Genomic DNA, 25628 nt, shown 5'->3' with positions numbered 1-25628 from the left:
GCAAAAATAATGGAAGGGATGGAAGCTCCCTTTGAGGAGAGGGATTATTATATTTTACAAAAAAACCCAAAAACCCTGCAGAAATTTTTCATGACTTTGAATTCCTAGAATGGATGCAGTATAAATGTGAGAAAGACTCTAACTGTAATTTCTACTGAATTCTATAAAGCAGTGGTCCCCACCTTTTCCACCTTGCAGCGCAGCCCGGCACATGTGTGTGTGTGAGTGGCAGGTGCAGGTGCACAGCACAATTGCTAAGCACATTTGATTTGTGCTTAGATTGTAAGCCGCCCTGAGTCTTCGGAGAAGGGCGGGATATAAATGGGATTTTTAAAAAATGGTGATAGTGGTGGCTGTGCGCGCCCTCCACTCACGGGAACGGAGCTTCAAGCATGAGTGGAGAGTGCTTGTGCTTGTGTGCGAAGCTCCACTTGCACGAACGGAGGACGTTTGAGCACAGGGTGCTTGCGCTTGTATGTGAAGTTCCACTTACACGAGCAGAGGGCACCTGTGTGTAAAGCTCCAATGGAGCTTCGCAATCGAGCACAAGGACCCACTACGTGCCCAAGTGGAGCTACGTGCACACGCACGCTTGCCCATCACTCATGCGGCCTGGTTTCAAAAAGGCCACAGCCCAGGGTTTGGGGACCCCTGCTATAAAGGATATTTAGGCTCTGTTAAAATGTCTCAGAGCTGGGGCATCCCACATTTCCAAGCAACAAAATCACCTCAATATTAACCAAACATGTGCAGGAACCCAAGACATAGTGCATGCTCTGTTTTCCCCACTCCCTGCAGCAGTTCCATCCTGCCCCCCCCCCCAAAAAAAATCTGATTAGGTCCCCACCTGCTGACGGTTTTCACGTTGTAAGTGCAGTCGAGCCTGGATGTAGCCACGTGTTTCCCGGAAGGCCTGGCGCTGTGACACTTCAGCTGGATAGTGGGTGCAGATACCAATGATGTTGGTACAGAGGAAGATCAAAGCATTTGCAACAAGCTGCAAGCAAGGGAAAGACCCATACAAACTGGGCACAAGTATTTTTTGACATAAACAGTTTCTAGCTTGGCTTTCCCTTTTCCCACTGTCTTTGGAGAGAGCCATCCTCCCTCACACCCCAGCATAAAGAATGAATTAAAAGCTTTATGCAAGGAGGGCCTCCTAGAAGACAATGGGGGTTTTGTACTTCTCTCCCTTTCCCCTCGGTCGGTCGGTCGGTCGATGCCCAAGATACCAAAGATTCTGCTGGGAAGGGTGGGTGTCAGGAAGATCCCAATGCTTTTAGGGAGAGAGAATGGGAAGTGAAACTGGGGGAGAAAAAAACCTATCTTAGTTCACGCTAAGAGGTAACGCTGAAAGACCAAAACTGTAATTATGTTTGTTTTGCAAACAACCTTCCATGTACAATGGCCTTCCTAGAGAGACGAGTATTTTTCTATGGGGAAGGACCCACAAATACCTATAAGGCATGCACTTCATTCCCACAACCCCCACCTTCAGGCCCAGCTAGTAATGTGGAAGCCTATTTCCTCTTCAAAACTCAAGAAGACTGCTGCCAATTAGAGTAAGCAATGCTGGGCTAGATGCACAAATGGTTTAAAATGGCTACCTATGTGTTTACATGTTCACACGTATTCCAAAGGCATCCGGGCCCCCTGCCTTCGAGGCTCATCTGCCAGGCCAGAGTGATGTAGGAACAGTGCATCTGTGTAACATCCAGGGGGTCACTTGCTCATCAAGTGAAGTTTCCCTTAAATGATAATTCAATTAATTCAACCTTCTATCATATTCTAAATAACACTAGGAAAAATTGTCCATGCTCACATAACATTTCAAGAAAAAGAGACTTGAAGGGAATAAACCAATTTAGACAATAAGCTTATTGTCCCAAAGCACACACACACCCCCAGACTAAGCTTGGCAGTGACCAAATGGGAGACTATTCATGAATGCTGCATGCAAGCCCCATGATGGAAGAAAGGCAGATTACTAACGTGTTTTGTGACCAGGTAAGGCAGCAATTGATAAGGAGGACAAATGAGGAAGGAAACCAACCTAGTAACAGCAGGGTCCATTCAGATCAACCAGAAACAAGTCATACCATTACAATCCTGTGGCATGTCTGCCTCACCTTATTGAAATATTATAATAATTGTGCCCTGCCCTGCCAGTTTATTGTAAGCTCTGCAAAGCAAAAACAATAGCAAGCTTTGAATACTTGACAAGCAGTAAGTAATTAGGAAGGTAGAGTAGCCAAAGAAACCAAAAGTCCATTTTTCAACAGAGGTCAGCTTAAGGTTTCCCCATATAATAACCAGCAGCATGCAGCTGGAGCTGCTAAGGATGCATGCCTGGGAGGGAAACTGATGGGGCTGAATGTAGGCCAAGATTATTGGCACACAATGCTGCCTTGAAAGTAAAATGCTTTGCAAGTTTTAACAGTTTTCTCTGGCATTAATTCCTACTGGACACCAGTATGGCGCCACTGTTCCCTGCCTTGATGTTCTGTAGCCACCAAGATAGAGTAAAAATACCAGGACCGACAGCACAACAGCTTATTCCATGCCTGTTTACAATCCTTTCACACATTGCCGCCATGTAGGCAGAGGGGCTGTCATCCAGAAGTCACACTGCTTCCAGCACAAAACATTCACAAAGTTCCTTAAAATATTTCCAAAGCAAGTTAAGAAATCTAGTTAAAAGGGTACTTGCACTTGGTTAAATGAAAAAAAAAACAGGTTCCACTGGCCTAAAAAAAATAATCAATTCTCTTAACAGAACAGCTCCAGTTATATTCCAAAATGAAAACATCTCTCCGCAGTAATTAACAGCTACAGAGCATAATAATTGGTCCACAGTTACCAGCTAAGTGTTTGCTCAAATCACAGATACAGTGTTCAAATACACAAGATTTAGCTAATTGTAATTTCAGTAGCTACAATCCAGCATCTGGATTTGCTTCACCAAAGGATGACAGAACAATGTAAGAAGACCTACATACGCCATTACTGTTTGAAGTCATTAACTGAGTTTACACAACAAAATAAGGCATAATCTGTTTTACCCACCATGGTTTGAAGATGCTGTAGTAATAGATCCCTGCCCTGGGCATTGGGTTGGACTAGATGGTAACAATCAACTTTTCCATTCTATGGTTCGATAATTATATGATTTGTCTGGTTTTGGCTTAGCATATTGAATGAACTCAGTCTGTGCAGTTTGCAAACAATTAGCATAATATATAAATCTAATCAGTTTTGGCTAAGCAATCATGGCTTTGAACAATGTATGAGTCTAATTATTTCACACACTTTAGGACTGAGCATCAAGGGATAAACCATCCCAAGAAACGCGATTCAGTTGTAGCAAGAAAGTCCTGAGTTAAATCTTTGGTCTACAGCCGAGTCCTTTGGTTTTTACAAAACTCATATCTTGAACTCCAGTTGGCAATAGCACTAGCAATAGCACTTAGACTTATGTACCGCTTCACATTGCTTTACAGCTCTCCCTAAGCAGTTTACAGTTTACAGTTTATATTACTCCCCAACAATCTGGGTCCTCATTTTACCGACCTTGGAAGGATGGAAGGCTGAGCCAACCTTGAGCCGGTGAAGATCGAACCGCTAGCAGAATTAGCCTGCACTACTACATTCTAACCACTGCACCACCATGGCTCATTAATTAAAGTCTTGAAACTTAGTTGTAGTCTGATAGCCAAAAATGATCAGGAATTTTATGCTGGGAAATGAAGCACTCTGACCTTTCCCTATGCCCACTGGCAAATCTGAGAGATTTTTTTTGCCCCTCCTCCAGCCACCCAAGTAGGTACTATGTACTATAACTCTCACTCTCTAGTCAACCCATCTCAGAAGATATGAACTGGGGGCATAAGAACCTTTGGTCCAGTAGCAGGCTAAGAAAAGCTTCATTTTGTGGCCCTTGAAAGCCTGAGACAGACCTGCATAGACAGTGGTTTGCCTAGAACCATGGTGGTGAACCTATGGCACACATGCCACAGGTGGCACGCAGAGCCCTCTCTGTGGGCACACATGCCGTCACCCCAGTCCTAGGCTTTCAGCAGGGTTTTATAAACCCTTTTTGCTTTAGGCCTCCGCCACTGTGTGTGTGGGGGAAAAAAGGTTCAATCAATCAATTTCAACTTCTCGTGGGGAAAAAAAGATCTCGCAAAGTTGGAATTGATTGAACTTTTTAGTCCCACCCAATCTGCTGTTATCACTGCAATGGGCCACACCCCCCCCAATGGGCCACGCCCACCCAATGGGCCAAGCCCACCCAATGGGCCACACCCACCTGGCACCCAATGATACATAAGTGGGTTTGGGGTTGCATTTTGGGCACTCGGTCTCTAAAAGGTTCGCCATCACTGGCCTAGAAGTAATGTATTAGTGATCAGAAGGACGGCAGACCTGCATTATTAGAGATGCAATCTAAAGGACGCAATTATGATAAGCATTTTAACTGATTAGTCACTTAAATCGGCATGAGGTTCAATATATTTCAGAAGCATTTTTTTTCCCTTTGCCGATCTTGTATGTTTATCCTGCAAGAAAAATGGGACATGCCTTGCATACAACTATGCCTTCATCTGTACCACTTCAGACCATTTGTCCATATGAGCTTAATGGTAGGCGATGAGTGAGTTTTCAAGTATTCTTAATTCCAATTCAGCCAGTTCTACCAACATGGTTAAGGACAAAGGATTATGGGAGTTGCACTCCAAAATAGCAATCAGATTAACTATCACTGATGAAACTCGTCATTGTCTACTAACTGGAGAGGAGTTCTCCAGAATCTTAGGAAGCTTTCTCATCACCTATCACTTGCTTCTTTTGTTAAACAAAACCGAGAGGCCAAAGATTGAACCTTGGATGGCGTGCATGGAAACCTATAGATTGCTATACCACTGAACTTTGAAACTTCCACTTTCTTTTCAGATAATGCTTGCCATCTGCTGCTTCTAAACAAACGTGCATGATATATAGGCATGTGTGTCCATGCATATAAACTCTGCTGCTGGATCACATTTCTAGCTGAATAAACATTTTTCAGCCAATTAAGGCAACCAAACATCACAGACCTATTTATTTATCTATGAACTACTTACTGGTTCTTATCACTTGATACCTCTTGGTGTAGCTTACTCCCACTCCTTCCACGTAATAGCCTGTAACAGTGATGGATACTCAATATTCATAAAATGTCACCCAACAGTATGGACAAATTCTGAGACTGACATTAATTCACAAGGTTTAGGGAAGAAAACCTGTAATCTTCCCCAAGCCAGGAAAGGTTCTACATAAAAAAATATATAATGAAAAAAACTTTATTTGCTATTGCTTGACACAAAACTAAATTTTACAGTATTGTACCTGCTACAGTACTTGGGCACCCATGAGAGAGGTGACATTTTACACCATAAATCAAGGTTGTGAAATGTGTGCTTCCCTAAATATGGATTATACTTGCTATCCATCCTTTCCTATAGACCAGCTGACTAAAGCTGATGGAACTGGAATCCAACATCATCTAGATACAGGGGTGTTAAACTGCTGGCCCGTGGGCCAGTTACACCATACAGAGGCCATGCCCACCTCAGCTCCGGCAATGCAAAGTCGTGATATGTCGTGACATGTCATGTGATGCAGCAAGTTTGACATCCATGATCTAGAAGGTGAAGGGCTCTCCAACCCCAGCAGTCTTACTTTGCAAGGGACCAGAACTGCTTTTAGTACCATAGAGCCGAAGTATTTATCTCTAAACCAGGGGTCCCTAAACTCTCCAACTCATCAAGCCCTTCATGAAGTAGTTTCAAACTGCTCATCAACCCCTCTGCCCACAAAACAGTATATGAAAATAATTTAACAAATACCATGTTAAAAGTACTATGAATAATAATAGCAATAATAATTGTTTGAGGATTGATACTGACCACTTTGAAGAACCCTGATATAAAAGACAGATTAAATCCTACAGTGCCTCTAGTTTTACTGAGGCAAACTAATCTTGTCTGCAGTTCTTAATGGAAGCTAAAATGAACATCTCTTACAAATAACAGGGCAGGTAAATGCATCTTTTCATTGTGAATTTCGGATAGGTAGAAACTGAATCTTGAATACCGGTAAGTTAGTTCAGATTCCAAAATCCGTTAATCTCCAGACTGTTAAATTATATTTACATTACTATTAAGAATTAGAACAGAGGAAAGCAATCTGGGCCCAGAAGGTGTTGACAAACCAGCATCTCATTGCTGGCCATGCAGAGTTCAGCTATTGGGATTTCTGGTTCAGGAATATCTGGATATACTTAGTTTCTGCCTCCAGAAGTGGTGAATGCTCCAAACACTGGAAGTTTTTTAAGAAGAGACTGGCTAGCCACTTGTCTGAAATGGTATAGGGTTTCCTGCCTGAGCAGGGGGTTGGACTAGATGACCTCCGAGGTCCCTTCCAACTTCTTCTTCTTATTATTATTATTATTATTGTTGTTGTTGTTGTTGTTGTTATTGTTGTTATTATTGTTATTATTATTATCTATTTTAGACTAGAGCTAACTAAAATAATTCAAAGCACCAAAGAAGAAATTCTGTTTGGATGTATCTTGTGCAGCAAACTCAAGACATGGTGGCTGGTGCATGGAACCCAAACTTAATTGGGCTGCCAAACTTAAGCCTGTTTCTGGTTTACCAGTACACTAAACAATAAACTAAACAAACAGGCAACACAACATAAGATGGAATTGCTAAGCCTTCCCCCCAAAAAAACAACAGCAAAACCACCTTTAAATCCACAACTGAGATTAAAAGTTGTACTGTTGTTGTTAGTTGCGAAGTCATGTCCGGCCCATCGCAACCCCATGGACAACATTCCTCCAGGCCTTCCTGTCCTTTACCATCTTCTGGAGTCCATTTAAGCTCATGCCTACTGCTTCAGTGACTCCATCCAGCCGCCTCATTCTCTGTCGTCCCCTTCTTCTATTGCCCTCGATCTTTCCCAGCATGAGGCTCTTCTCCAGTGAGTCCTTCCTTCTCATTAGGTGGCCAAAGTATTTGAGTTTCAACTTCAGGATCTGGCCTTCTAAAGAGCAGTCAGGGTTGATCTCCTCTAGGACTGACCGGTTTGATCGCCTTGCAGTCCAAGGGACTCGCAGGAGTCTTCTCCAGCACCAGAGTTCAAAGGCCTCAATTCTTTGGTGTTCAGCCTTTCTTATGGTCCAACTTTCACTGCCATACATTGCAACTGGGAAGACCATAGCCTTGACTATACGCACTTTTGTTGACAGGGTGATGTCTCTGCTTTTTAGTGTGCTGTCTAGATTTGTCATGGCTTTCCTCCCCAGGAGCAAGCGTCTTTTAATTTCTTGGCTGCAGTCCCCGTCTGCCGTGATCTTGGTGCCCAGGAAAATAAAATCTGTCACTACCTCCATTTCTTCCCCATCTATTTGCCAGGAATTGAGAGGGCCCGATGCCATGATCTTGGTTTTCTTAATGTTAAGTTTCAAACCAACTTCTGCACTCTCCCTCTTTACCAGCAACAAGAGGCTCTTTAGTTCCTCTTCACATTCTGCCATTAGAGTAGTATCATCTGCATATCTTAGGTTGTTGATATTTCTCCCTGCAATCTTAATTCCAACTTTTGATTCATCTAGCGCTGCCTTTCTCATGATGTGCTCTGCATATAAGTTAAACAGGCAGGCCGACAGTACACAGCCTTGCTGGACTCCTTTCCCAATTTTGAACCAATCAGTGGTACTGTGTCCAGTTCTCACTGTTGCTTCTTGACCCGCATATAGGTTTCTCAAGAGACAAATAAGATGGTCTGGTACTCCCATCTCTTTAAGAACTTGCCACAGTTTGTTGTGATCCACACAATCAAATGCTTTAGCATAGTCCAGGAGTCGGCAACCGGAAAAAGGAAAAGAGCCACTCAGAATTGGTTCCATCACACAAACAAAACAGTGGGAGCCGCAAAAAGTGCGCACGCGTGCGTCCACTCACGCGCATGCGCAAAATGGGAGGCACCTGTGCGGCGACGGGTCTCCCCTTTGGAGAGGTGCGCGCCGTCCTGTTCGGAGACGTGCCGCATTCGTCAAACATGGACGAACGCGGCAGCTGTACAAACGGGATGGCGGCGGCTTGGGAGAGGTGCGTGCGCACCTCTCCCAAGCCACCGCTGTCCCTTTTGGAGACCTGCCGCGTTCGTCAAACATGGACGAACGCGGCAGCTGTGCAAACGGGACGGCGGCGGTTTAGGAGAGGTGCACGCGCACCTCTCCCAAGCCGCCACCGTCCCCTTCGGAGACCTGCCGCGTTCATGCCCAAACCGCTGCCGTGCCATTTGCACAACTGCCGCGTTCGTCCATGTTTGACGAATGCGGCACGTCTCCAAAAGGGGCGGCGGCGGCTTGGGAGAGGTGCGTGCACACCTCTCACAAACTGCCGTCCCGTTTGCACAGCTGCCGCGTTCGTCCATGTTTGACGAACGCGGCAGGTCTTCGAAAGGGGCGGCGGCTTGGGAGAGGCGCGCGCGTACCTCTCCCAAGCCGCCGCCGTCCCGTTTGCACAGCTGCCGCGTTCGTCCATGTTTGACGAACGCGGCAGGTCTCCGAAAGGGACGGCGGGGGCTTGGGAGAGGTGCGTGCACACCTCTCCCAAACTGCCGTCCCGTTTGCACAGCTGCCGCGTTCGTCCATGTTTGACGAACGCGGCAGGTCTCCGAAAGGGACGGCGGCGGCTTGGGAGAGGCGCACGCGCACCTCTCCCAAGCCGACGCCATCCCGTTTGCACAGCTGCCGCGTTCATTCATGTTTGACGAACGCGGCAGGTCTCCGAAAGGGACGGCGGCAGCTTGGGAGAGGTGCGCGCGCACCTCTCCCAAGCCGCCGCCGTTCCGTTTGGATGAACGCGGCAGCTGTGCAAACGGGACGGCGGCAGTTTGGGAGAGGTGCCACGCACACCTCTGCCCTTCGGAAAGGTGCACGCGCACCTGTTGGAACGGGCGGTGCCACTCTCCATTTGGAGAGGTGCACGCGCACCACTACCCGTTCGAAGAGGTGCGCGTGCACCAGGCGACTGGGAGCCGCAGGAGACGGCTCAAAGAGGCGCGGGTTGCCGACCCGTGGCATAGTCAATGAAGCAGAAGTAGATGTTTTTCTGGAACTCCCTAGCTTTCTCCATGATCCAGCGTATGTTGGCAATTTGATCTCTAGTTCCTTTGCCTCTTCGAAATCCTGCCTGTACTTCTGGTAGTTCTTGATCCACATACTGCTGGAGTCTAGCTTGTAGGATTTTAAGTATAACTTTACTAGCACGTGAAATGAGTGCAATGGTGCAATAGTTTGAACATTCTTTGGCACTGCCTTTCTTTGGAATTGGAATGTAAACTGATCTTTTCCAATCCTGTGGCCACTGTTGAGTTTTCCAAATATGCTGGCAAATTGAGTGTAGCACTTTTACTGCATCGTCTTTTAAGATTTTGAATAGCTCAGCTGGAATACTGTCACCTCCACTAGCTTTGTTGTTGCTCAGCTTTCCTAAGGCCCACTTCACTTCACATTCTAGGATGTCTGGCTCGAGGTCAGTGACCACCTCATCATGGTCAACATCAGGGATGTTAAGCTCGTTCTTGTACAGTTCTTCTGTGTAATTTTTCCACCTCTTTTTAATCTCTTCTGCCTCTGTTAGGTCCCTGCCATTTTGGTCCTTTATCATGCCCATTTTTGCATGAAACGTTCCCTTCATCTCTCCAATTTTCTTGAAGAGATCTCTGGTCCTCCCTATTCTATTGTTTTCTATTTCTTTGCACTGTTCATTTAAGAAGGCATTCTTATTTCTTCTAGCTATTCTCTGGAATTCTGCATTCAATTGGGTGTATCTTTCTTTTTTTCCCTTGCCTTTCGCTTCCCTCCTTTCCTCAGCTATTTGCAAAGCTTCCTCAGCAATTTTGCTTTTTTGCATTTCTTTTTCTTTGGGATGGTTTTAGTTGATACCTCTTGTATAATGTTGCGAACCTTCGTCCATAGTTCTTCAGGCACTCTCTACCAGATCTAATTCCTTAAATCTGTTTGTCACCTCTACTGTATATTCGTCAGGGATATGATTTAGTTCATACCTGAGTGGCCTAGTGCTTTTCCCTACTTTCTTCAGTTTAAGCCTAAACTTTGCAACGAGAAGCTAATGGTCTGAGCCACAGTCAGCTCCTGGTCTTGTTTTTACTGACTGTATAGAGCTTCTCCATCTTTGCCTGCAGAGCACATAGTCAATCTGACTTCTGTGTTGACCATCTGATGATGTCCATGTGTAGAGCCATCTCTTGGGTTGTTGGAAAAGAGTGTTTGCTATGACCATCGTATTCTCTTGACAAAATTCTATCAGCCTGTGCCCTGCTTCATTTTGTACTCCAAGGCCAAACTTGCCTGTTATTCCGGTTATCTTTTGGCTTCCTACTTTAGCATTCCAATCCCCCATGATGATAACGACATCATTTTTTGGTGTTAGTTCTATAAGGTGCTGTAGGGCTTCATAGAACCAATCAATTTCATCCTCTTCAGCAATGGTGTTTGGGACATAGACTTGGACTACTGTGATATTGAATGGTTTACCTTGGATTCGAACTGAAATCATTCTGTCATTTTGGGGATTGTATCCCAGTATTGTTTTTCCTACTCTTTTAATGACTATGAAGGCTACTCCATTTCTTCTGAGGGATTCTTGCCCGTAATAGTATACCTGATGGTCATCTGAATTAAATTCACCCATTCCTGTCCATTTTAGTTCGCTGATTCCTAAGACGTCCATGTTCAGTCTTGTCATCTCTTGTTTGACCCCGTCCAGCTTTCCTTGATTCATGGATCTTACATTCCAGGTTCCTATGGAGAAAAAATCTTTAAGCATCGGACTTCCCTTTCACCACCAGACACATCCACAGCTGAGCGTCCTTTCGGCTTTGGCCCAGTCGCTTCATTCTTTCTGGCATTACTAGTATTAGCCCTCTGCTCTTCCCCAGTAGCATATTGGGCGCCTTCCGACCTGAGGGGCTCATCTTCCAGCATCATATCTTTTTGCCTTTTGGTACTGTCCATGGGGTTTTCATGGCAAAGATACTGGAGTGGGTTGGCATTTCCTTCTCCAGTGGATCCCATTTTGTCAGAACTCTCTGCTGTACTACAGATGCTATACTTTTAAGTAATCTTGTTAAGTGTGTTTTTCAAAATCCAAGCTACAATTCTGTGAACAAAAATGATTATTATTAACAATTAACTAGCTACATCCTAGCTAATTACCTACATTCTTAAATTTCCTTTGGAAGGAAACAAGAAATACAGAGATGGCAGCAATGTAGCACCAGGCCCTATAAACAGACATGCCACCATACTTCCAATTTTCAATAAGCTGATAACTTCATTACTTCCATAACTATGACACTGGCTACATTACTCCATCTTCAGTTCAGACTTCCTTAATCATGGCAATAGTCAGCCATATCTCTGAATGATTAATACATGTCTTCAGAAACTGTACTTTGGACAGTTAATAGCATTAGACAAAATCCCCTGGGTTATAATTAACATATTTATCAAGTTTTTTTCTGCTGGACAAAAAAAGGATGTGAGCTTTTGATGTTTTACTTCTTAATTTCTAAAGAGTGAGAAATTGAGTTTTCCCTACTCCTACTGAGGAATTGAAGAAAAGAGGCAAGCTAGCTTCTCTCTTCTCCATTCGTCTGCTATACACTATTTCATACATAATTCCAATTTATGCCACATTTTTTTTTACCCCTATACATTTGTCACTTAGCTGACAATCATAACCCAAAACACTTTATTGAATCTAACCAGCTAACAATGTGCAACACTGGAGTAATCATGTGAGTAACTCCACAGGGAAAGGATCAGTCCTGTTGGTTTGCCTTTAAAAGAATTAGATTCTTTCTCCGTTCCATAGCATAGTTCAGTAAACACTTTCTTATATTTTAGATCTGGAAGTTGTGGGAATGCTTTGATGGCCTTGGATTTGACCCTTCCCAGATACCTAGCCTCTTCAGAAACATTTACTATATTTACCAGCTGTCCCTAAGGGAGGGTCATTGGGAGCTGGTTGGATTGGCCTTTGCTTCCAGTAAGAAAACATTCCTGCTCTAGGATCAGAATAATACTGAAATCTTACATCTAGTTCATTTACAATAAGGCACAGGAATAAAGGGGGATTTGGGTAAGAAGATGAAAATTTTGCAGGACTGAATACCCCCCCCCTTCCCTGTTACAATATTTGATTAATAAGCATTTTACTATCTATCCTCAGAATAATAATAAAAAAAATCACCCTGCATCTGCAACTAGTGAAAAAGCTACAGAGCTCCTGGTTTGGAGGGAACGGAGAGAACAAGCTGTAAATCCGAAGTGTTTTTTAAGCCTTTGAGAACTCATCTTAGTACAGCAACACAGGTATGTCATCACAAGAGCATCAGATCATTGCTCTGTGCAGCCTCCCACACACGCACTTGTGGCTCATTCCCTTTCTGCCATCTTCTCCCTCTTTACGCATACATTATGTGTTCGAGTATTGCATTATTCCTAGCCGAATCCTTTGCCACCACCATTTTAATGATTCGTGTTGAAGGAGAATGTTCAGTAGCTTTAGAACATCTTAATTGCAGTGTACCTGTGCAACTTTCAAGAGCCTGAATTTGACAGCTTTCAAAAGGATAAATCATCTAAAGAAAGGGGGAGATTCTGTTGCTGCTTTTTAGGAGGAACAACAAAAGCACAAATGGGTGGGTGATCAACTACGTGTTAACATAGCTCTTGCTAAACTTTCACATTTTCTGTCCAGATGTGCACACTGAAAGATATAGTCTGCCTTTAATTCAACTGAGTGCAGGTAGTACTCACTACATCGACTTACAATCAATCATTTAGTGACTATTTGAAGTTAGAACAGCACTGGAAAAAAATGACTTGTGGCCATTTTTCATCACTGTTGCACCATCCCATGGTCACATGATCAAAATTCAGATGCTTGGTAACTGGATCATATTTATGACGGGCTCAGTGTCCTGGGGTCATGTGATCACCTTTTGTGAGCTTCTGACAAGCAAAGTCAATGGGGGAGGCAGATTCACTTAACAACCACATTACTAACTACTGCAGTGATTACCAAATATGTCAAGAAAAGTCGTAAAATAGAGCAAAACTCACTTAACAACTGTCTTGCTTAACAACAGAAATGTTAGGCTCAATTATAGCGATAAGTCAAGGCTTCCTGTAGTACAGAACCAATCCAAAAACATATTTTCATAATCTGATGCTTTCCAGAGCCAATGGGCTTATCCTCAATCAGGTTATACCACATTGACCCTCCAGTTATGATAACACTTAGGGTGGGGTTGCCAGACCACCCATCAATATACAGAACAGGTCAGGAAGCATTTTCTGTTTAGCCTGCAGCAGCATTGAATGACATAGGCCTTTTTCCTCACACAAACTGTTCTCATCCACATTAGTAAAACATTTCTTAATTCCTCCAGAATATAGACAAGATCAGAAGGGTGGCACTGTGAAAACAATGGGGAAGTTAAAGAAAAAAAAATGGATGGATGGAACAGGAGAAATTGGTACATATGTAGAATTCATTGTAATAATAAAGGAGATAAAGCAACATGACAGGTTTACACCAATGGGCTCTTCAATCATCCAGCCATCAGCTTAAAAAACACTTTTTTCAGAAGAATAAGTAGAGATGTTGTGAACGCTACAGCTACCTCAGTAGTGCCAATTCCAGCTATGTGGATTTCTAGGCAAACTTTTGCTATCATCAAACTTCTGTGAGGAAAGGAGAATCAGGAACCGAGACAATATACAGCAGTAATTAAAAGCAAGTTCAAATGTATTCATCACCAAAATCCAGAGATCAAGCTTTGTTCAATGGAATTGAGGATATGCAAATTCCACTTAGCTCCATCCACAATCGGAGTGATTGTGGGGATGGGGAAAGGTCACAGAACTTGCCTCCCCTCATATTATTCAAGGGCTCTCATTCATTCTTCATTCATTCATTTTGCTTGATGGGAGGACTTCAGTTTTGCTTGCCTGCTCCCCTTAACATGTTTTTACCACCTCTAGACAGACCAATTTTTATAGCCTTTCTTCAACACCAAAGGCATTAGCTATCCTTCAACAAAGCATCTTCAATTAGTACAGGGTTTCCATTCTGTCTCATCCACCAGTTACACGTTTATCTTTTTATCACCAAGGAGCTCCGCCATCTCTTCCCTCAGCCCCACTTTCCCCCATACCTGCTTCCAAACGAAGGAGTCTGTACTGTTCTGGTACCAAGAAATCACCAGGTGAAGGACAGCTAGCAAGGCTCCAGCCAGCACTGCCACCCGCATGCGCACGGGCAGAAGGGTGTAGATGATGTAGATGAAGAAGATGCTCCACCAGACCCCCTCGGAGGCACTTCGTGGTGAGACGTGGAGAGTGCCCAAAGCCTGCACTCCACACAGTGCCACGATGACCAGATAGCTCACCACCCACATGCAGTTCTGGTGGAAGCCAGTCCGATTGCAGAGGACCATCAGGGAGAGGAAGAGGGTAGCAGCCACGGCAAGGGCAGCGGTGTAGGACACGTTGGGAGTGCCAGGCACACAGTGGAAGAGAAGCATGATGCAACACGCTAGCACCAAGACACCCATCAGCACCGTCAGTGAACTCTGGTTCATCTGGAAGAAGTAGCGCTGGTAGAGACGCTCCAACTTGGCTGAGTGGAAGCGCTTAGAGCGGAACACTTGCAGGAGGCGCCAGCCGCAATCGCTGGCAGACAGCCCCTTGGCCTCAACCACCATGCTGCCACCACCATCCTCAAATCCCAGGTCCACAGCTTTCAGCCCCAAATCTCCAGTTCCAGAACCAGGCAGAAGTGATGGTGGTTGCTTCCTGCCATAGTGGTCTTCCTGCCAAGAACAGTTCAACCCCAGCGCACCGCTGCCTCTGCGCTCCAGCTCTTGGTCTTGTAGGCAGCTCATGTAGCGTGGGCCACAAAGTGCTGGGCGATGGCGCTTGGGCCCATTGCGCTCCCCCCAAGCGGTCTTCCGCTCATCCACCTTGGGCACCAGGATGCCACTAAACCAGGACATACTGCGGGAAAAGGGGAAAAGGTTAGAAGAAGCTTCGGAAAGATCTCTTTGCTCCAGGACAGGGGTAGGCAACCTCGGCTCTTTTATACTCATGGACTTCAACTCCCAGAATTCCTGAGTCAGCTGACTCAGGAATTCTGGGAGTTGAAGTCCACGAGTCATAAAAGAGCTGAGGTTGCCTACCCCTGCTCCAGGAGAACAAGGTGCACGCTATTCCCCAAACAATTCAGCGGGCAGAACAGCTTCCACCGCTGTTCTGAAGTGCAACTGGGTGGCAAGGAGGTCCCTTTCCATTCCCATTCCCTTGCAGAGTCCAGGCTTTTTGCATGCATGAAGCCCCAGGAGCCAACAGATCTGCTTGCTTTCTTTCTCTGTGGAATGTTTTCAGCTGAAGTCCTTTTGACTCCCAGCAGAAGAAGGTGGCAGCCCAGGGACAAAAGACAGGAGGGCAGGAGACATAGCCAGGGAAAACCTGACCCAGGATGGCAGGAAGCGACAAGACCTTGCCAAATGTCAGATTCTGGGCAAAAAGCATCAAGACGTTCCACAGAGGAGAGTTTTAACACCTGTGGGGGGAAAAATGCTTCTGTCCCAGAATGTGACTCTGCAAGGGATTCTCAAACAACAAAGGATATATATATATCCCTGTCAGCAAGACAGACCATTGGTTCGGCCTTGGGGAAGCCCCAGTACCTGGAAGGCCCCTAGGAATAGGGCACAATGAGGCGACATGGGTCTCCGTAAGGGAGCACCCTCAGTGTCAGCTTTCTTATTTCCTCTTCATCAAGCTGAGGCTGCAACCTGCAGGAAGAAGACAAACTGTCAGCTGGTCACACATTAGTTTCCATTCCCTGGCTGAAGTACCAGCTGTACTCATTCTCTGGAACTCAAAGCAAAAGGTTTTGGGTTTTTTTCCCCTCCCAACAACTCCTTAAAGGTAAAGGTAAAGGTTCCCCCGCACATGCGTGCTAGTCGTTTCCGACTCTAGGGGCCGGTGCTCATCTCCGTTTCAAAGCCGAAGAGCCAGCGCTTGTCCGAGGACGTCTCCGTGGTCATGTGGCCGGCATGACTAGACGCCAAAGGCGCACGGAACGCTGTTACCTTCCCACTGGAGTGGTCCCTATTTTTCTACTTGCATTTTTACGTGCTTTCGAACTGCTAGGTTGGCAGAAGCTGGGACGAGTAACAGGCGCTCACTCTGTTACGCGGCACTCGGGATTCGACCCGCCAAACTGCCGACCTGATTGACAAGGTCAGCGTCCTAACCATCCACAACTCTCTTTGCATATTTCCTTCCCATTTTTTTGAACGGATAGCTTGCTTCCTTTATATCCAAGCAGACATTTCTACGTAGAATTGTCTACTTATGTATTCTGTCCTTCCCTACCCTTCCCACATACCCACACTCACACTGCAGGAGATAGACAGTACACAAAAGTAAAATAATGCAGATTACCCTCGTTGCAACAAGTACACCATTAAGAAAATGATTCTCAGATAAACTATGAATTCAGTCAACTGCTAGGATACTGGAGGTCCTAACTTTTTTTCCCCAGACTTACTTTGAACAAGACCACCAGCAGTGACTACCTTTAGTTTATAACCCTCCAATATCCTGGGTAGAATCTAATACAGCCAGCCAACAATCAGCTGTACATCCAGAGGTTGCTGTAACAAAACAGTTATCACGATGCTAATGTTATCTTCATCCCAAAAGACAGATCTCAACATTCCAATCCAATTTAAGCCATGCCCCTGCATTCAACTTTAACAGAGTAATCAAACACTGTATAGTGCCTTGACCCCTAAATCTCCTCTGCAAGGTCTGGAGAGAACAGAAAGTAGGATGTGGGGCAGAAGTCCTAACTAATCTGCTTTTCCACTCCCTATCTGGCCTTTAAGCATATGGAGTGCTTTAGATGGAAACCTAAAGACTTAAAGTAGGGGTAAGACTAGCATATATATACATATACATACACACACACAGAGAGAGAGCTATACACTATATACATACAACCAAGCTTAAAATTAACCAAGCTTAGCATATTGTATGTAAACATTTAGCAATTATTTAGTTGATCTGGTAACTACTCTGACTGAACCCAGCCACAACAAAACTGACTTCAGTCTTAAGGGTGAAATAAGAGGGGCTTGGAACATCCTTCATCCTATGGAGAAAAGGCCATCATTAAATGCCTCACGGGCAAGCCCTGCAGAAAGAGATATATTTAGTTTGATTTCATCAACAGCTTTGAAGAATGCTTTGGCTGTCCAATGTATGATCACAATCATAATCATAATATTAAAGTTGGAAGGGACCTTGGAGGTCATCAGTTCAACCCCCTGCTCAGGCAGGGAAACCCTATACCATTTCAGACAAATGGCTGTCCAGTCTCTTCTTAAAAACTTCCAATATTGGAGCATTCACAGCTTCTGGAAGCAGGTTGTTCCACTGGTTAATTGTTCTAACTGTCAGGAAGTTTCTCCTTAGTTCTAGGTTGCTTCTCTCCTTGATTACTTTCCATCCGTTGCTTCTTGTCCTGCCTTCAGGCACTTTGGAGAATAGCTTGACTCCCTCCTTCTTTGTGGCAGCCCCTGAGATATTGGAACACTGCTATCATGTCACCCCTCACCCTTCTCTTCATTAAAGTAGACATACCCAATTCCAGCAGCTGTTCCTTATATGTTTTAGCCTCCAGACCTCTAATCATGTTTGTTGCTCTTCTCTGTACTCTTTCCAGAGTCTCAACACCTTTTTACATCGTGGTGACCAAAACTGGATGCGGTATTCCAAGTGTGGCCTTACCAAGGCATTGTAAAGTGGTATTAACACTTCACGTGATCTTAATTCTATCCCTCTGTTAATGCAGCCTAGCACTGTGTTGGCTTTTTTGGCAGCTGCAGCACACTGCTGGCTCATATTTAAGTGATTGTCCACTAGGACTCCAAGATCCCTCTCACAGTTACTACTATTGAGCAAGGTACCCCCCTATACTATACCTGTACATTTGGTTTTTCTTGCCTAAATGTAGAACCTTACTTTTTTCATAATCATAATCGAAGCAGCACGAAGAGAAGGTTTAGAGAAGGGCAAAATCAAGTAGGACTGATTGACAGGAGGACCAAGTTCTCAGTTCCTCAGGTCCAAAAACTTATGAGACAAACATTCTATTAGACCAAGAAAGGGCCATGAAGACATACAGAGAAAGGCAACTATTGTCTAACCTGAAAAGAAGACTAGTGTGCTTCACTTCACCTGTTTACCTTTGAAACAGAAGGCTTATCTCAGTTTCACTGAGAATATATACAGGTAGTCCTTGACTTATAACCATTCATTTAGTGACCGTTTGAAGTTACAGCAGCACTGGAAAAAATGACTCATGACTGTTTTTCACACTTATGCTGCAGCATCCCCGTGGCCATGTGATCAAAATTCAGATACTTGATAACTAAATTTATGACAGTTGCACTGTCCCGGGGTCATGTGATCACCATTTGTAACCTTCTCAAGTGGTTTCCGACAAGCAAAGTCAATGGGGGAAAGCAGTTTTGCTTAACAACCACACAAAAACTGTAGTGATTTTGCTTAACAATTGTGGCAAAAAAACAAACAAACCCTATCGTAAAATGGGGCCTACCTCACTTAACAAATGTCCTGCTTAGCCGTGGAAACTTTGGGCTTCATTGTGGTCGTACGTTGAGGACCACATGTAGTGCAGACAATAAAGTTTTAATATCTAGGGTGATGCCATCTTAAATTTAGGGCCATCTTTCCTCTAAAGCCATTACAGACTAGAAGCATTACAAGAAGGACTCTCCAACCTGTATGCTTTCACTTTCTCTCACAGAAAATAATTATCACAAATGAAGACGAATATGTGTGTCCCAGGATAATGTTGCAGGATCCAATCTACCCGGTGACTGACCCAGATTGGATCCTGAAACTTAACTATCATTTATTCCCACTGAAAAAGGGGAGGGTGAGAATGCAGAGAAATAAATTTACTAATACCTGGAATAAATCTCCTGATCAAAAAAGGCAAGTCCTTTTCCCCCAACATATTGTGCTAGAAGACATAACTAAACCCATTACAGCCTTCTTCAACCTGGGCATCCTTCAGATATGTGGGTGTCAGCTCCCCAAACTTTCAAAAAGGGCTGTTATCTGGGAATTCTGGGAGTTGAAGTCCATAAAACTGAAATATTTCCCGGATGAGAAAATTGTGATATAAAAACAGTCTATATAATCCAGAAGATACAAAAACTCTTCCCCATCCCATCTCCTTCATTTGCTCGCTCATCTGATCCTTTGCAACAGAGAGCAGCAACCAGAGGTAAAAGGATCCTTATACTTAAGAGCTCTACCGAAATCCAACTGCTTACTTTGGGAGTTCTCAAGCTACGGATTGGGAGGCCCCAGGGAGACACAAGCAACTTCTGCAAGCAGAACTGAAAAACACTTGTCAAAGCTCTGAACTCACGCTTCGTCTCAAAAAGCTGAAGCAAGAAAAAAACCCAATCATATTTTGAGAGCTGGCTATCAGTCCAAATTGTCCCAAATCACAGCTGCTTTGTTAGTTTTATTCACAAGGAATGCTCACACACCTTGATTTGTCCTTTTCAGGGGGATAAGGCAGAGCTTTGAGAAGGCCTGAATTAACTCCTTAAACCAATAACTCAGTTCTTCTCTAGGTTCCAGGGGGTTTATCCCAGTGTGTGACCCAATGGATTTTGAAGTTCTGCATTTATGTGGAGGGAAAAGCATCTCCCAGCATTGCCCCTTTCAGCAGCCAAACTTGCGATTCAGCATGAAACCAAACTGGAATAGTTTTCTCTTTCAAACTATTTGTCTTGACTGTCAGCCAAAACCAGGGCTGGTTTTAGCTTCGGCCTCTTCAGAGAATGATTCCAATACCGTTCAACAAAACTGTTGTCTCCATCTATTCTGGGAGATGGGAACAATGTTATGGCAGCACCCTTCTATCACGGGCACCCGGGGAACACATCAGGATACAGCCCCTCTTCCTGTCCCCTTTGAGTCCAGGCAGAATAACCCCATCCTAGTCCATCAGGACTCTGGCCAAACCACCTCCATTGTGGGACACAGCAGCCGAGTAAGAGACAAGTACAGCTTCGTGGCAGGCTACAGATATAGGCCAGGGGGTGCTGTGCAGACTAAAGTGGCAGATGCAAGCTTTGAGAGAGGAAAAATGGCCACAACTAAATAACACTAAAATAGCAACATCTCAGAATTCAGTTCTCCCAGCAAGAAATGTCACTCCCCCAAATGCAGAAAAAATAAAATAAAAATCAAATAATACAATAAGAATACCAACAGTGATTGAACTGCAACAGTAGCTGGTCTGGGCCTAAGTGTGTGTGTACAAGATACAGCACTGAAAAAAGTGACTTATGACCATTTTTCACACTACTGACCATTGCAGCATCCCCATGGTCACGTGATTTACATTCGGATGCTTGACCACTGACTCACATTTATGACAGTTGCAATGTCCCGGGATATGTGATCCCCTTTTGCAACCTTTGGACAAGCAAAGTCATTGGGGAAAGTCACTTAACAACGGTGTTACTAATTTAACAACTGCAATGATTCACTTAACAAACGTGGCAAGAAAAGTCATAAAATGGGGCAAAATTCATTTAATTTCTCATTTTGTAACATGAAATTTCAGGCTCAATTGTGGTCACAAGTTGAGGACTACCTGTACAGTAGCTTGGGTGGATCCATTCTTGAGACACATAGAGGTTCACCCTTTTGAGCTCTGGGAGAAAAGCCAGGACACACAGAAACACCCTAAACTTCTTTGTGGCAGAGTACACACCAGGCCTGCAAGCAAGTTCCCCAACGCACAGGAGTGCAGGTTACAGGTCAACACTCTTTCTCTCCCACCCCTCAGGTCCTCCTGCCTGGTGGCTTGCAATATTGCATAGGGCAGGGGTAGGCAACCTCGGCTCTTTTATGACTCATGGACTTCAACTCCCAGAATTCCTGAGCCAGCTTGGCTCGCTCAGGAATTCTGGGAGTTGAAGTCCGTGAGCCATAAAAGAGCCGAGGTTGCCTACCCCTGGCATAGGGGAAAGCTCCGCATGGCACAATCCTTTCCTTCACTCATTCCCCCCTCCTCTTTGCAGGAGGCATATGCAGAACAGCCAGAAAGCAACCCAGAAGTAGAAAAAAGCTTCAGGAAAGCCCACCTGTTCCTCCTCTAGGTAAGTAACCCGTCCAGACCGAGAAGCTGAAAGAGCTTAGGGCCCATTTTCTGGCTCCAACCATCCCTTATTGAGGCATCCCAGAAAAATCAAGGGCGGGGGAGGGAAGGAACCACAAAAGCGACGGGAGACGGACAGACAGAACAGACGTGCGAGGGTCTCCCTCCCCTCCCTCCCGCCCCCACCCCCTTCTGATGCAAACGAGTTGAATTAGTATTCCTAGCCCGCCAGGCAAAGCCTTTTCGCCTGTAACGTCCGAATCCAAAGAGAACGGGGACTTATACACACCGGTGTACTTGATACAAACCCTGCAAGCCCATCCAGTCGGGGGCTGCAGCAAGGGAACTTTCCCGGCGCTGAGCAACTACGGCGCCTACCGAGGGCCTGGAGTCCGTGTGCTGTACAGGTGCGTCCTCACGCCCCTTTCCTTGCGGTCTCCGCACCTCCCGGCCTGTCGAGCGCCCCGACACCAGAGGCTTGTAGCTAAGACTCTCCCCACCCACCCGAAGCCCGCCCTTGCCGCCCGCAATCCTCCGAGTCGAGGGAGAGACGGCCTAACGACTCCCCCCAACCCGCCCCTCTCCTCTCCTCTCCTCGTCCTTTCTCATCCTTCTCGAGATTGGGCATTTCCCAAAGGCCCGGGCCTCTCCAGAGCCGCCTGTCCCCCTGCCTCGGCTCCATGGCTCCAGAGGCGCAGAGCGGGCGCCTCTCGGGTCAGATCTTTCGGCTCCTTGCGCGCTCGGGAGCCGCAGTTGCACCCGTTCGCCTCCCACCGTTCCCTCTATTCACCTCGCAATGGCCAAGCGATCTGTGTGGAAAGGCTGGGCCCTCCTCTCGGGGCAGCGGGAAGAAGCAGGCGCCGTCCCCTGCCCAGCAGCTCTTTCTCCTAGCCCTCGCTCTGTGTTTACAGCGTGTCCCCCGCTCGCCGCCTTCGTCTCTTCTCCATTCCTGCTTGCTTGCTTGCTTGCTTGCTCGCTCGCTCTGGGCCCGTCCCCTCCTCCCGCGTTGTCCAGGGTAAACGCCCTCTAGCCCGGATCCACAAGGCTCGCCCCACTCTGTGCGCTCCCGACCGGGGATCGCCAAGCGGGAGGCCTTAAAGGCACAAGATCCCTTTTGTCTGCTTCCCTTTCCCCGTCGCGTTGGGATGCGGGGGCAGTTGTGGAGGTGGCGGGGGGGGGGAGAGAGAGAGACGCGAAGGTGCAGAGAAGAGCAGTGATTTTTGGCAGCGAATGCGCTTGGCAACGGAGTCAGAAGAGGCTGCCCAACGCAGGGGCACCTGCTGCAAACAGACTGAAGGACAGAGGGGAAGCAGGCACTCGTTGGCCCAGTGGCTTTTAGCTTACTCCCCGCCGGTGGGTGATTGATTTCGTCGGCTGAGAAGCCTGCCCTCAGCACGCTTTTCCGGGGATATCAAACATCCACCACCTGGATAAAAAAAAAATAACCTCATGTTTCTAATCCTTCTTCATGTCCTGAGCCGTATATTTCAGTTGCAGATCAAGAGCTTCTAGATATGAGGCCTCTTTCCTGCGATTGCATTTTTCCCCAGTATAAAGGAGGTATACACCCCTAACTAAGTGATCCCCCCCAAACAATGTCAGTTAGTCATGTAGGGGAGGAGTTAAGCTTTGTCTTTGCTCTGTGGCCACCTGTTTGATTTTTTTCCCCTCCTAAACTCTGAAGAAGCTTGCTCTTTTTTTTCCTACAAGCCTATGAACACCCAATCCACAATTGACCAGGAGAACTCTCTGTAACTGGGGTTCATTGAGCTAAGCTGCAAAAATCCAGACCGCCAAAATGTCTGGTAACCCTAGTTCTAACCCTGACAAGGTCTACTGTAGTATTGAGGGACATTTCACCTTGGGAAATAGCAGATGGGTTGAGAAATGCCCTGCTGGCAAGCATTGGTATTGGCTGTGGAGACCCAAGTTAAGTTTATTGACAGTTCATGCTCCTCCTGGAGGAAAAGGAACAGCCAATTAGCTGCTTGCCCTCAGCTCTCCTCTAGGGGGAGCAGTGGGGGTGAACCCTAATTCTTACTATTTAAAGTTAAAAGGTAAAGGTAAAGGTTCCCCCGTACATGCGTGCTAGTCGTTTCCGACTCTAGGGGCCGGTGCTCATCTCCGTTTCAAAGCCGAAGAGCCAGCGCTTGTCCGAGGACATCTCCGTGGTCATGTGGCCGGCATGACTAGACGCCAAAGGCGCACAGAACGCTGTTACCTTCCCACCGTAGTGGTCCCTATTTTTCTACTTGCATTTTTACGTGCTTTCGAACTGCTAGGTTGGCAGAAGCTGGGACGAGTAACAGGCGCTCACTCTGTTACGCGGCACTCGGGATTCGACCCGCCAAACTGCCGACCTTCCGATCGACAAGCTCAGCGTCCTAACCCACTGAGCCACCCTCTCTTAATTTGTGTGTGTGAGGAAGAAGGCAAATACTCTAGGCTTCCCAAGGGGGGGGTCTAGATTATTAAGGAAGTCCCAATGGGGATTTGGGAAGAACCCGCAGAGGCTGGTGTAGTCTTTTAAAGGCGTGTCTGAGAGAGCCTTCTTCCCGCTGCAGCTGCAAACATGTCTTGCTGCAGGATGGATAGGCATAGCCCCACAGACCCATCACCTTTCTGGCGTCCAGACTGGCTGATTATGGAATAATGCCAACAAATCTCCTTAACAGAGTGACTTACTAAAGTGCTCTTTGGGAGTGATTATCCCAGACACAAAAGGCCTGTGCTTCCCCTGGGTCTTCTTGATTTGCTTCTCCCCAGACAAGAAACACGAGGAAGGGGGCGCTAATGAATTAATTGATTCCAGTCTCTTTCTCCTTGTGTTCCATTGCATCATATTTGGTATCATGGGGATTTGAGGTGGATATCGTGTGATAGTTTTAACCCTTCCTGAACTGGAAGCCGGAACATTACCAAATCCTCAGAGAGCAGGGTTTTGTTTTGTTTTTTCTTTGTGAAGGTTCGTATCCGTAAGAACTCCAAACTCTTCTTTTCCCTCCGGTTAGGACGCTGAGCTTGTCGATCGGAAGGTCGGCAGTTTGGCGGGTCGAATCCCGAGCGCCGCGTAACAGAGTGAGCGCCTGTTACTTGTCCCAGCTTCTGCCAACCTAGCAGTTCGAAAGCACGTAAAAATGCAAGTAGAAAAATAGGGACCACTCCGGTGGGAAGGTAACAGCGTTCCGTGCGCCTTTGGCGTCTAGTCATGCCGGCCACATGACCACGGAGACGTCCTTGGACAAGCGCTGGCTCTTCGGCTTTGAAACGGAGATGAGCACCGGCCCCTAGAGTCGGAAACGACTAGCACGAATGTGCGGGGGAACCTTTACCTTTTTTATTCTTTTCTAATCATTTCGGAAAAATAATGCCACAGATTATCAATTTGGCTTGGTTAGGTGTTAGGTAAAGGTAAAGGTAAAGTTTCCCCCGCACATGCGTGCTAGTCGTTTCCGACTCTAGGGGCCGGTGCTCATCTCCGTTTCAAAGCCGAAGAGCCAGCGCTTGTCCGAGGACGTCTCCGTGGTCATGTGGCCGGCATGACTACACGCCAAAGGCGCACGGAACGCTGTTACCTTCCCACCGTAGTGGTCCCTATTTTTCTACTTGCATTTTTACGTGCTTTCGAACTGCTAGGTTGGCAGAAGCTGGGACGAGTAACAGGCGCTCACTCTGTTGCACGGCACTCGGGATTTGACCCGCCAAACTGCCGACCTTCCGATCGACAAATTCAGCGTCCTAACCCACTGAGCCACCGCATCCGTGGTTAGGTGTTAGCAAAAGAGCCTTGGTGGAGCAGTGGGCTAATGCCTCCTTAAGTAACACCAGCTGCCTGCAATTAATGCAGGTTCGCATCCCACCAGGCTCAAGGTTGACTCAGCCTTCCATCCTTCCGAGGTAGGTAAAATGAGGACCCAGATTGTTGGGGGCAATTAAGCTGACTTTGTAATAATGCTGCTTGGAGTGTGTGTGAAAGCCCTACTAAGCAGGCATATACATAGAATGAAGGCTACTGCTAAGCTTGTCAGCCGCCCTGAGTCTTTGGAGAAGGGCGGGATATAAATGGAATTAAAAAAAAAAGGCAAATTCCTACTTTCTACTTGTTCCGTATTTGAGGAGTAAAGGGTAGAATATTTTATTCTTGCTAGAACCTTGGGACTTTCATAAACATCTCCTCAGAGGTTGTACGAAATTGTACTTTCACCCACTTCTTTCCTCTTACTTTCCTCATCTCATGATTACAGGTAACAGACA

General features: G+C 45.9%; 1 protein-coding gene across 2 annotated transcripts in view; it reads right to left on the bottom strand.

The window, feature by feature from the left end:
- Positions 1-22369, bottom strand: part of ADCY6 (adenylate cyclase 6) — a 64370-nt gene extending 42001 nt beyond the window's left edge. Inside the window, exons 1-4 of one of the 2 annotated variants that reach the window (XM_081319488.1) lie at positions 22165-22369; positions 15838-15945; positions 14305-15145; positions 848-997 (exon numbers count right to left, since the gene is read on the bottom strand). In XM_081319488.1, the coding sequence (XP_081175614.1) occupies positions 848-997; positions 14305-15144 (990 nt within the window). In that variant the 5' untranslated portion in view covers position 15145; positions 15838-15945; positions 22165-22369. The remainder of the gene's footprint in view (positions 1-847; positions 998-14304; positions 15146-15837; positions 15946-22164) is intronic. The other variant, XM_081319489.1, reaches the window with a different exon arrangement.
- Positions 22370-25628: the final 3259 nt, after the last annotated feature.

This window comes from Vipera berus (assembly GCF_964194415.1).
Source record: "Vipera berus genome assembly, chromosome: 2".
NCBI lineage: Eukaryota > Metazoa > Chordata > Lepidosauria > Squamata > Viperidae > Vipera > Vipera berus.
The sequence above is the reverse complement of the archived record's forward strand: the minus strand, read 5'-3'. Positions and strand labels throughout refer to the sequence as shown.